At 47.8% G+C, this 12,398-nt stretch overlaps 1 protein-coding gene across 1 annotated transcript in view; it reads right to left on the reverse strand.

The window, feature by feature from the left end:
* Positions 1-12,398, reverse strand: part of LOC141167382 (uncharacterized) — a 23,926-nt gene continuing 11,528 nt past the window's right edge. Inside the window, exon 5 of the mRNA XM_073654791.1 lies at positions 1-1,938. Coding sequence (XP_073510892.1) covers positions 1,190-1,938 — 749 coding nt within the window. The 3' untranslated portion in view covers positions 1-1,189. The remainder of the gene's footprint in view (positions 1,939-12,398) is intronic.

Raw genomic sequence — 12,398 nt, forward strand, 5'->3', positions numbered from 1 at the left:
AAAAAAAAACATTTACTCAACATAAAACTAATAACTCTGAAATACAAACATTTCAAAACTCCCGCCAAATAGTCCCCAGTTCGACTCTGTCAAAAAACTCTACAAAGAAAATATATGGAAACAAACTTAATTTTAAGGTACCTTAAGTACTATTAAACACATATTCAATCAGAATTAGATCCTGAAGTTTCCCCAGAAAAATTACACTTGCAGAGCAAAGATCAAGAATTACACATCATTTTTGCATGTGTCAGGCAGATTGCATTATGACATTTGTGACATTCATAATTAGAAAGCCTTCTGATTCCGCTTTCCGTGGTGCAGGTGGTGCATCTCCTTCTTTTGGGAGGTGGTGCAGGTGGTGAATTTTCACTATCATCTTCTGGGCAGAATCTTTTGAGCTGAACTTGAAGGCGAGAGGGGATACCGATTGTTTTCATACTTCTCCTGCGTAGCTCTCCAAACACTAGTTCATGGGCCAATTTTTTCAGATAGAATCGTCTACGGAGCGGTTCAAGCTTGTTTTCAAGATAAATGACTTGTGAATTTATACCACCCAAATTCAACATAGCAAAAAATATGACCATTGGCCAGCGTTTGGTGTTTCTTCTGACTTTGAAAGTTGAGCACATCTGATCAGCTGTATCAACACCCCCTTTGGTTGCATTATAAAATGTAATTATCTCCGTTTTTTTGTGCCTCAGTCCCAGGATCGATGGCATCATCATCATGAAGTGTTGATAGAAGAAGTACAATTTTTTTTGCTTGTGGTACATAGGAAACCAAAACCTTTCCATTATGGAATGCAAACATACTGCTGTACTGTTGTCTCCCTTTCACACTTACAAACTGTGTAGGCAATTCTTTTTTATTTTTTCTTACAGTTCCGACATATGAAAGCTTCTGCATTTTCAGATAATCAATCAGATCACAATTTGAAAACCAATTGTCAGCTGTTATATTGCGACCCGATCCAAATAAGGGCTCAGCCAGTCTTTTTACAACATCACTGGGTTTGTTGCTGACACATTAAGGACCTTCTGGTTGTTTTCCTGCATAAACTTCCAGGTTGTAAGTGTAGGTCTTACTGGCATCAACAAGGGCATACATTTTTATTCCATATTTGTTAGGCTTTGATGGAATATATTGACGAAAGGCACATTTACCACGAAAACCAGGAAGCATTTCGTCAATAGTGAGATTCTCCCCAAGGCAATAGCTTTTTTTTACAGTTTTCAACAAATTTTTGGAATATATCACGAATTGGAGCAAGTCGGTCATGTGTTTTACGTTCGGTTCGGGTAGTTCTGTCGTCAAACCGAAGACAACGAATTAGAAGCTTGAATCTGTTTATGGACATAACAAGGCCAAATTTTTCAACTCCATTCCCATCTTTACTCCAAAGTTCCTCCAAACTTTGTCTATTTGCCCTATAAGCTCCTGCAAGGTATAATAATCCAAAAAAAGCACGCAGTTCTATTTCATCTGTGGCCTTGATGGTTCTGTTGCAGATGAACTTGTCCTTTATAATGTCTATATATTGGTTGGTATATGTGACAATAGAGTCCAGAATGTCATCTGTGAATAAACTATTCCAGCATTCAACTGCAGTTTTTGCATTACTTGCAGTTCCTATAACTGCAGGAAGGTGAGTAATAATGTTTTGAGGTTCCCTACGTTTTTTCTGGAGTGGCTTCTTGTTCCATTGGTTTTTTTTATCTTTTCCCATATAATAAGATTCTACATCTTCATCCTCATCACTGTCACCATCTTGCTCTGTTTCAGAATCCACTTCACATTCTTCCACCTCATCATGAGAATCAATCTCACTTTCCTCTCCTAAATCCTCATTCAGTGTGGGGTCTGCATCATCTAACAGCATCAACATCAAGGTTTTTTGATAAATGGTACATTTTCCTCTCCATTTCAGCAGATAATCTGAAGCAAGAGAAGGAATATGTGTTAGGGAACTACTGTATATGCCTGAGCAGCACACTTTCTTTTTTAATCTGCCTTATTTCTATGAAATATCCTCACACTTTGTGCTATACATTCATAAAACAAGCTAAATAAACAATTGTGATGAATAAAAACATAAAATACCAACCTTATTGAGTGTGACGTGTTCACATACAATGAGCCTGGGAGATTAGTGCAGTTATATCTGTCCTCCTGAAGCTCTGCAATCCAACTGTGGTATGAGGTTTCACAGAGCTGCTAGAGACAGGAGACTACCTGGAGGGAGGGGATTTCCTCACAATCTGGTGAGGAAGGAGAAATGAAAGTAAAAGAGATGTGCCTGTCAGGCCTATTGTATGTGACGGAGGGTTAAGGAGCTGAAACTCCTAAACCCTTCATCCAATTTTAATGTGGATACCCTCAAATGAAAGCTGAAAGTCTGAACTTCAACTGCATCTGAATTGTTTTGTTTAAAATTCATTGTGGTAATGTCCAGAACCAAAATTAGAAAAATGTTGTCTCTGTCCAAATATATATGGACCTAACTGTATATACAAGGATTGGGGGAGGGCAGCATATATACATGGATTGGGGGAGGGCAGCATATATACATGGATTGGGGGAGGGCGGCATATACACATGGATTGGGGGAGGGCGGCATATATACATGGATTGGGGGAGGGCGGCATATATACATGGATTGGGGGAGGGCGGCATATAAACATGGATTGGGGGAGGGCAGCCATATATACATGGATTGGGGGAGGGCGGCATATATACATGGATTGGGGGAGGGAGGCATATATACATGGATTGGGGGAGGGCGGCATATATACATGGATTGGGGGAGGGCGGCATATAAACATGGATTGGGGGAGGGCAGCCATATATACATGGATTGGGGGAGGGCGGCATATATACATGGATCGGGGGAGGGCGGCATATATACATGGATTGGGGGAGGGCAGCCATATATACATGGATTGGGGGAGGGCAGCATATATACATGGATTGGGGGAGGGCGGCATATATACATGGATTGGGGGAGGGCAGCATATATACATGGATTGGGGGAGGGCGGTATATATACATGGATTGGGGGAGGGCAGCCATATATACATGGATTGGGGAGGGCGGCATATATACATGGATTGGGGGAGGGCAGCCATATATACATGGATTGGGGGAGGGCGGCATATACACATGGATTGGGGAGGGCGGCATATATACATGGATTGGGGGAGGGCGGCATATATACATGGATTGGGGGAGGGCAGCCATATATACATGGATTGGGGGAGGGCGGCATATATACATGGATTGGGGGAGGGCGGCATATATACATGGATTGGGGGAGGGCAGCATATATACATGGATTGGGGGAGGGCAGCCATATATACATGGATTGGGGAGGGCGGCATATATACATGGATTGGGGGAGGGCAGCCATATATACATGGATTGGGGGAGGGCGGCATATATACATGGATTGGGGGAGGGCGGCATATATACATGGATTGGGGGAGGGCAACCATATATACATGGATTGGGGAGGGCGGCATATATACATGGATTGGGGGAGGGCAGCCATATATACATGGATTGGGGGAGGGCGGCATATATACATGGATTGGGGGAGGGCAGCCATATATACATGGATTGGGGGAGGGCGGCATATATACATGGATTGGGGGAGGGCGGCATATATACATGGATTGGGGGAGGGCGGCATATATACATGGATTGGGGGAGGGCAGCCATATATACATGGATTGGGGGAGGGCGGCATATATACATGGATTGGGGGAGGGCGGCATATATACATGGATTGGGGGAGGGCGGCATATATACATGGATTGGGGGAGGGCAGCCATATATACATGGATTGGGGGAGGGCGGCATATATACATGGATTGGGGGAGGGCAGCCATATATACATGGATTGGGGGAGGGCAGCATATATACATGGATTGGGGGAGGGCAGTCATATATACATGGATTGGGGGAGGGCGGCATATATACATGGATTGGGGGAGGGCGGCATATATACATGGATTGGGGGAGGGCGGCATATATACATGGATTGGGGGAGGGCAGCCATATATACATGGATTGGGGGAGGGCGGCATATATACATGGATTGGGGGAGGGCAGCCATATATACATGGATTGGGGAAGGGCGGCATATATACATGGATTGGGGGAGGGCGGTATATATATATGGATTGGGGGAGGGCGGCATATATACATGGATTGGGGGAGGGCAGCCATATATACATGGATTGGGGGAGGGTGGCATATATACAAGGATTGGGGGAGGGCAGCCATATATACATGGATTGGGGGAGGGCGGCATATATACATGGATTGGGGGAGGGCGGCATATATACATGGATTGGGGGAGGGCGGCATATATACATGGATTGGGGGAGGGCGGCATATATACATGGATTGGGGGAGGGCAGCCATATATACATGGATTGGGGGAGGGCGGCATATATACATGGATTGGGGGAGCAGATATACATGGATTGGGGGAGGGCAGCCATATATACATGGATTGGGGGAGGGCAGCCATATATACATGAATTGGGGGAGGGCGGCATATATACATGGATTGGGGGAGCATATATACATGTATTGGGGGAGGGCAGCCATATATACATGGATTGGGGGAGGGCAGCCATATATACATGTATTGGGGGAGGGCGGCATATATACATGGATTGGGGGAGGGCGGCATATATACATGGATTGGGGGAGGGCAGTCATATATACATGTATTGGGGGAGGGCAGCATATATACATGGATTGGGGCAGCATATATACATGGATTGGGGGAGGGCGGCATATATACATGGATTGGGGGCATATATACATGGATTGGGGGAGCATATATACATGTATTGGGGGAGGGCAGCATATATACATGGATTGGGGGCGGCATATATACATGGATTGGGGGAGGGCAGTCATATATACATGTATTGGGGGAGGGCAGCATATATACATGGATTGGGGGAGGGCGGCATATATACATGGATTGGGGCAGCATATATACATGTATTGGGGGAGGGCAGCATATATACATGTATTGGGGGAGGGCAGCATATATACATGTATTGGGGTAGGGCAGTCATATATACATGTATTGGGGGAAGGCAGCATATATACATGGATTGGGGGAGGGCAGTCATATATACATGTATTGGGGGAGGGCAGCATATATACATGTATTGGGGGAGGGCAGCATATATACATGGATTGGGGGAGGGCAGTCATATATACATGTATTGGGGGAGGGCAGCATATATACATGGATTGGGGGAGGGCAGCATATATACATGGATTGGGGCAGCATATATACATGGATTGGGGGAGGGCAGCATATATATATGTATTGGGGGAGGGCAGCATATATACATGGATTGGGGGAGGGCAGTCATATATACATGGATTGGGGGAGGGCGGCATATATACATGGATTGGGGGAGGGCGGCATATATACATGTATTGGGGGAGGGCAGCATATATACATGGATTGGGGGAGGGCGGCATATATACATGGATTGGGGGAGGGCGGCATATATACATGGATTGGGGGAGGGCGGCATATATACATGGATTGGGGGAGGGCAGCCATATATACATGGAATGGGGGAGGGCGGCATATATACATGGATTGGGGGAGGGCGGCATATATACATGTATTGGGGGAGGGCAGCATATATACATGGATTGGGGGAGGGCGGCATATATACATGTATTGGGGGAGGGCAGCATATATACATGGATTGGGGGAGGGCGGCATATATACATGGATTGGGGGAGGGCGGCATATATACATGGATTGGGGGAGCAGATATACATGGATTGGGGGAGGGCGGCATATATACATGGATTGGGGGAGGGCAGCCATATATACATGGATTGGGGGAGGGCGGCATATATACATGGATTGGGGGAGCAGATATACATGGATTGGGGGAGGGCAGCCATATATACATGGATTGGGGGAGGGCAGCCATATATACATGAATTGGGGGAGGGCGGCATATATACATGGATTGGGGGAGCATATATACATGTATTGGGGGAGGGCAGCCATATATACATGGATTGGGGGAGGGCAGCCATATATACATGTATTGGGGGAGGGCGGCATATATACATGGATTGGGGGAGGGCGGCATATATACATGGATTGGGGGAGGGCAGTCATATATACATGTATTGGGGGAGGGCAGCATATATACATGGATTGGGGCAGCATATATACATGGAATGGGGGAGGGCGGCATATATACATGGATTGGGGGCATATATACATGGATTGGGGGAGCATATATACATGTATTGGGGGAGGGCAGCATATATACATGGATTGGGGGCGGCATATATACATGGATTGGGGGAGGGCAGTCATATATACATGTATTGGGGGAGGGCAGCATATATACATGGATTGGGGGAGGGCGGCATATATACATGGATTGGGGCAGCATATATACATGTATTGGGGGAGGGCAGCATATATACATGTATTGGGGGAGGGCAGCATATATACATGTATTGGGGGAGGGCAGTCATATATACAAGGATTGGGGGAAGGCAGCATATATACATGGATTGGGGGAGGGCAGTCATATATACATGTATTGGGGGAGGGCAGCATATATACATGTATTGGGGGAGGGCAGCATATATACATGGATTGGGGGAGGGCAGCATATATACATGGATTGGGGGCGGCATATATACATGGATTGGGGCAGCATATATACATGGATTGGGGGAGGGCAGCATATATACATGTATTGGGGGAGGGCAGCATATATACATGGATTGGGGGAGGGCAGCATATATACATGTATTGGGGGAGGGCGGCATATATACATGTATTGGGGGAGGGCAGCATATATACATGGATTGGGGGAGCATATATACATGGATTGGGGGCGGCATATATACATGGATTGGGGGCATATAGCAGGATGGGGATGAGCACATTCTTTATTTCTGCAGTCTCAGGCCCCTGCTCCCTGCGCCTCTATAGGGGGCTGTCAGGGGTCTCTCTCTTACTAAACAGTGGTTGTTGTTTGAGGGTCTCTTGTCTTCTTGTGACAGTAGTGTAATGACATGTCCAATGTTATTTATAGATAGTATATAGGGAATCGCACATTGCTTAGTGTTCAGTTATGAATTGATGGGATATTGGGGCTGACAGGCAGTGCTGGGCCTTATAGTGTGTGGGATTTAGGGCGTAGTTTGGGTATAAGGAGTTTAGTGTACGTTATTAGTGGGTGAATACGGCAGTTCATTGGTTAAGGGAGAAGTCTGCCCAGCGACCGGCGGAGACGGTTGCTGATTGGTCCAGTTGAAAAAGGGGGAGGAGTTTGGGCCAGAGGGAAGCAACGGTTTTTCCTGTCAGGAGTCAGTTCAGTCAGAGCAGTTGTTGCTGTTGGTAACGTTTAAGTCTGTGCTGGAGGAAAACTGAGGAGAGGTTCGGGGTCCTGGGGGCTGAAGGTCCATAGAGATACAGACGGATGATGGAAAAAGACTTAGTCAGTTTGGGGAAGGATAAAGCGGACAACTCTGAGGAAAATTCCCTAAACGTCCGAGGCCTGTAGAGGCACTGTGGGCGGTCAGGCTGAGAATATACCACAACAGCAGTCCCTCGCCACTACTACCACCCTGCATAAGAATATGGACACGTTGACCTTCCTGTCAGAGTATTTCCCAACTCAGGGACGACAGAATGATGCAATTTTGCTCAGTAGATGTAACAACAGTGCAACCACTGCCCATAGAGAGGCAGAAAGTTTGGTGGTTACTTAATTTTACAATTGGCAAAGGGTTTGAACTAAGGTGGATAGTTGTCTTAAAGAAAAGGCCTGAAACTTGTGACACTTTACTGTCAATTACAACAGTCTGCTAGCAATCTCCTCAGCAGCACTCTCCTCTTTGTTTTTCACCCTGCCTTTAACAAGAAGAAACCCCCCAATTATCTGGAGATTTGTGATTTCCCGATTTTTTGTTCTCTCTCGAGCCATGGCGACTTGATGGATGAAAGCTCTGTAGGAAGATCGATCTTGTGCAAGTCATGATAGGTCCACCAGGGTCTTCTCCGCCGTTATCTTGATAGTATCAAGCCATTGGGCTGCTGGTCTTCTTCTTTGCCTTGTTCCTACAATTCTTCAGACCATGATGTCCTTCTCCAGTAATTGCTCTCTTTGAATGATGGGTCCAAAATAAACAAATCATACCTTGGTGATCCTTGCTTCGAGGGGTATGTCTGGCTTGATTTGTTCCAAGATTTATTATCTTGTTCTTCTTGCCATCCATGGTATTGATAACATCTTTTTCCAGCACCATATTTCGAAAGCATTCATTCTTCTTCTGTCTTGTTTCTTTATCATCCAGGTTTCGCATCCATATGTTACCACAGAAAAGACCAGACTATGTTCGAGTCGTGTCTTCATCACCAGTGAAATGTTCCTCGATTTGAAGACCTTGTCCAGTTAGTTCATTGCTGATTTGCCTGTATCTATTCTCCTACTGACTCCCGATGTTGTCGCTGCATCTTGAGTTATCATCGATCCGAGTAGGTTGAAGACCTTTACAACTTCCAATTTGTCGCCGTCCACCTCAAATGCGTCCCTGTTGTACTTGGCAGTTGTCAATATCGTTGTCTTCTTTGTTTTGAGTAGCAGTCCTACGTATATTCGAGCTTACTAGCTTGACACTGCGTAATAAGTCCTTCGTTCTATCTACGCTTGTTCCTATCAACGTTGTATCGTCTGTGTTTTTCAAATTGTTGATGATTCGTCCAGGAACTTTTATTCCTTCTTTTTTTTCTGCAAGTCCAGCCTTCCTGAAAATAGTTTCTGTATATAAACTGAAGAGAAATGGTGACAGGATGCAGTCTTGTCTGACGCCTCGCTCTACCATGCCGTGTCGCCGTGTTCTGTTTGGACTGTTACTTCTTGGTCGATGTAAAGGTTCCTAATGAGGCTAATCAGATGGTTCGTCACACCCATACCCTTCATGGTCTTCCAAAGTTTCCGGTGGTCAACACAGTCGAAGGCTTTACTGTAGGCAATGACACAAAAATAGATCTCCTTGTTGTATTCTTTGTCCTTCTCCATTATCCATCTAATGTCAGCAATCACATTTCTTCTTCCTCTTCCTCTTCTGAATTCTGCTGGTTCCTCTGGCAGATCTTTCTCAAGGTAAGACTGCAGCCGTCTTTGTAGGACCTTCAGAAGGATTTTGTTGGCATGAGGTATGAGTGCAATAGTCCGATAGTTTCCACAATCGGTAACATCTCCCTTCTTTAGAATAGGAATAAACATGGATTTTGTCCAGTCCTTGGGCCATTTACCAATTGTCCATATCTGTTGACACAGAAATGTGATGACATCAACTGCTGCTTCAGAAGACTTTATTAGCTCTGTTGGAATATTGTCACATCCAGGCACATTGCTGTTTGGCAGAAGCTTTATCGCAGCAACGACTTCGTCTTTCAAGATGTTCGCTTCGTTATCATTTCCAGCCTCAGTTTCCTCCCGTATCACTGAGTCGTTCTTGTAGAGGTGCTCCGTGTATTCTTTCAATCTTTCCATCATCTGCTCTGGTTCAGTTAGCTTGTTCCTGTTGGCATCTTTCAACATTCCCACTCTTGGTTGAAACTTTCGTGGCATCTCTTTAATCCGTAGGTATGCCTTCCTGGTCTTGTCCCTCAGTTGTTTGCTTTCTATCTCTGTACTGACCTTTTGGTAATAAAGTTCTTCGCTCGAATGGCTCTTTTTAGTCTTTTACTGATGTTGTCTGCGTCCTGCTTGTTACGTTTTGCTTTTGCCTTTCTTCAATGATCCTTGGGGTCTATTCTGTTAACTATGGCCGCAGGGGTGTGTGTCACCCTGGCCTGGATGCCACAAAATGTAATAAAGCTGTGTCTGAGAGCAAGGGGGAGGTTCTCTAGTCAGGGGAACATTAGCATGCAGTACCTCCTGTCTCAGGCCAGTAGGGGGAGCAGGCTGCCCCTATAAAAGCTGGTGCTGGGGGCCGGGTTAGGGAGAACTTGATGACCTGTCTCAGCATTGAGACGTGTCCCGGAGCAGAGCAGGGACAGAAAGTTGTATTGCACCTAAGAGGAAGTGTGGCAGGAGGAGAGCCACAAGCCAGAGACAAGAGGCGAAGCAAGCCTGTCTTGGCAGATAAGAGACTGACTTTACCAGACTTTGGTGTCTGAGGCTGGGAGGATTCTACATCCTCCAGCAGATAACCAGTCCGCAGGGGACTGTATATTCCTTGGCCTAAGAAGCCTGGAGGCCCTGCCACAACAGAAGGGACCAGCAAAGCCGTACAAGGCTGGGAGCAGAAAGGAACCCACGTCGCAGGTCATACAGGCGAGAATACACGGAGAGCTCGGAAGCGTGGGCTGTTATCCTATAAGGAGGAGATAGTCAAAAGGAGCGCAGAAAGCACGGTAGGCCTACACCCTCACCCTGACCAGGGCCAATCTCCCAATTGCTCTCAGACATCCAGGTCCCCTCCTAGCCGGGACTGTTTATGGGTCAGTTTACCTGTTTTAGTAAAGACCCTGGACTGCAACCTGTTGTCTGTGTGCTCCTTGCTCCTCCAGCACTATCAGCACTGGGACTCTCACTACCATCACTCCCACCATCCGTTATACTGCCCTGGGGCCGCACTCTTCCCGTGGGGAGTCACACTACCCTAGCTGCACACCTCATCAGCCCCAGCGGTCTGCATGCAGCGGCGGTTCCTAATAACCGCAATCCACGGGTGGCTTAGTCGGACATAATCATCAGCACATAGCAGACTACCACTGACCTGACCACCCTGAGCCACGGAACCGGGTTGCCACTACTACTCCCATCGTTCCCCTATTGCCCGGATCCGAGGGCCCCACGGCCCAGGGGGCGAGTCAGCTTTGGCGTAGTCGGCAGGATTGCAACCAACCCGCCACAAACGGGTATTGCGTGCCTAGAAAAGACTTTGCACTTACCTGAAAAGTGGTTTCCCACCATCCGGAGCCGTTTCCCGCCATTTCCAGCCGTCTCCCGCCATCTTCCGTCGGTTCCCGCCATCTTCAGCCGTTTTCCCGCCATCGGACGCCATCTTCAGGACGCCGCGCGGGAAGAAGAGGGGCGTGGACGTCCAAACCGCGCGAGATCCGAAGCTCCGCCCCACGCACCGACGCTGCGCAAGGTCCTGGAAGGGAGAGAGAGCGACGCTGACGTCATCAGGACGCGACGCAAGGTCCTCGTCCAGAGCAGCAGCAGCGGAGCCGCGGCCTACAGAAGAGGATCGTCGGAAGGTAGGCCACGCTTAACTAGGGGGGAGGAAGATGTCGGACACAGAGGCGCCCACTACCACCAAAGCAGCTGCAGCAGCGGTGATGCCCTTTTCCCTGCCCTACATCCCTGGAGCGGCCTGGCTGCCCAAGTACTCAGGGGAGCCCCATGCCCTAACTGACTTTAAGGAAAGGCTATACAGTTTGTTCCAAGTCTACCCCCTGACAGAGGAACAGAAGGTCAGCATACTAACAGGGCAGTTAACTGGCGCAGCCCAAAGGGAGGTAAAATCATGGCCCACTGAGGAGAAAAGGACTGTGAAAGGTATTCTGGCCCGGCTGCGGGGTACCTTTGACACACGTACCTACGCTGAGATTAAAATGAGGTTCTATGGATGTAAGCAGCGGGCACAGGACAGCATCTGAGACTATGCCCTAAATCTGCAGGAAGTCTTGAGGGCTATTCAACAAACTGACCCTGGCAGTGTGCAGGAAACAGATAAGCTGCTAACAGAACAATTCATAGAAGGTCTGCTGTCTAGCGCCCACATGGCCCAACTGCGCCTCATGTACTTTCAGAACCCCGACCTGACCTTTGCCCAATTTAAGGACAGGGCCATAAGGGTGCTCCGTGAATCTGCAACCAGAGGCGCTATAAACCCCCGGCGCCCTGCTCTCACCTACCACCAGGAGGCGGCGCCCTCCTCTATGGACCCCGTGGGGGCTGATGCACAGGCCCTGAACCAAGCCCCGTCGAAAGACCTGCACCACCAAGTCCAGGAGCTGACCAGGAGCGTCGCGGCGTTGACCAGGACCGTCCAGGCGTTGCAAGTGGGCCCGTCAAGACCCACCGAGCTGGCTTCAAGTCCGGAGGATGTCCCGTGGCGTCGACAGAGGAGGACCCCGTCGTTCAGAGGGAGGCTCACAGACCGCTACGCAGAGGATGGACAGCCCATTTGCCGTCGATGCAACCAGCCTGGACACATTTCCAGGTACTGTAATTTAAACGGGTCCAACCTGGGGCAGAGGGCCAACCCCCAGGCATAAGATCACCAGGCCCTTATAATTGGCGTGATAAGTACGTTGGGGGGCGCCCGGTTTTACCCGTGGTGCTGGACGG

The sequence above is a fragment of the Phyllobates terribilis genome, unplaced genomic scaffold, assembly GCF_046119375.1.
Source record: "Phyllobates terribilis strain yellow unplaced genomic scaffold, ASM4611937v1 Scaffold_11__3_contigs__length_659146591, whole genome shotgun sequence".
NCBI lineage: Eukaryota > Metazoa > Chordata > Amphibia > Anura > Dendrobatidae > Phyllobates > Phyllobates terribilis.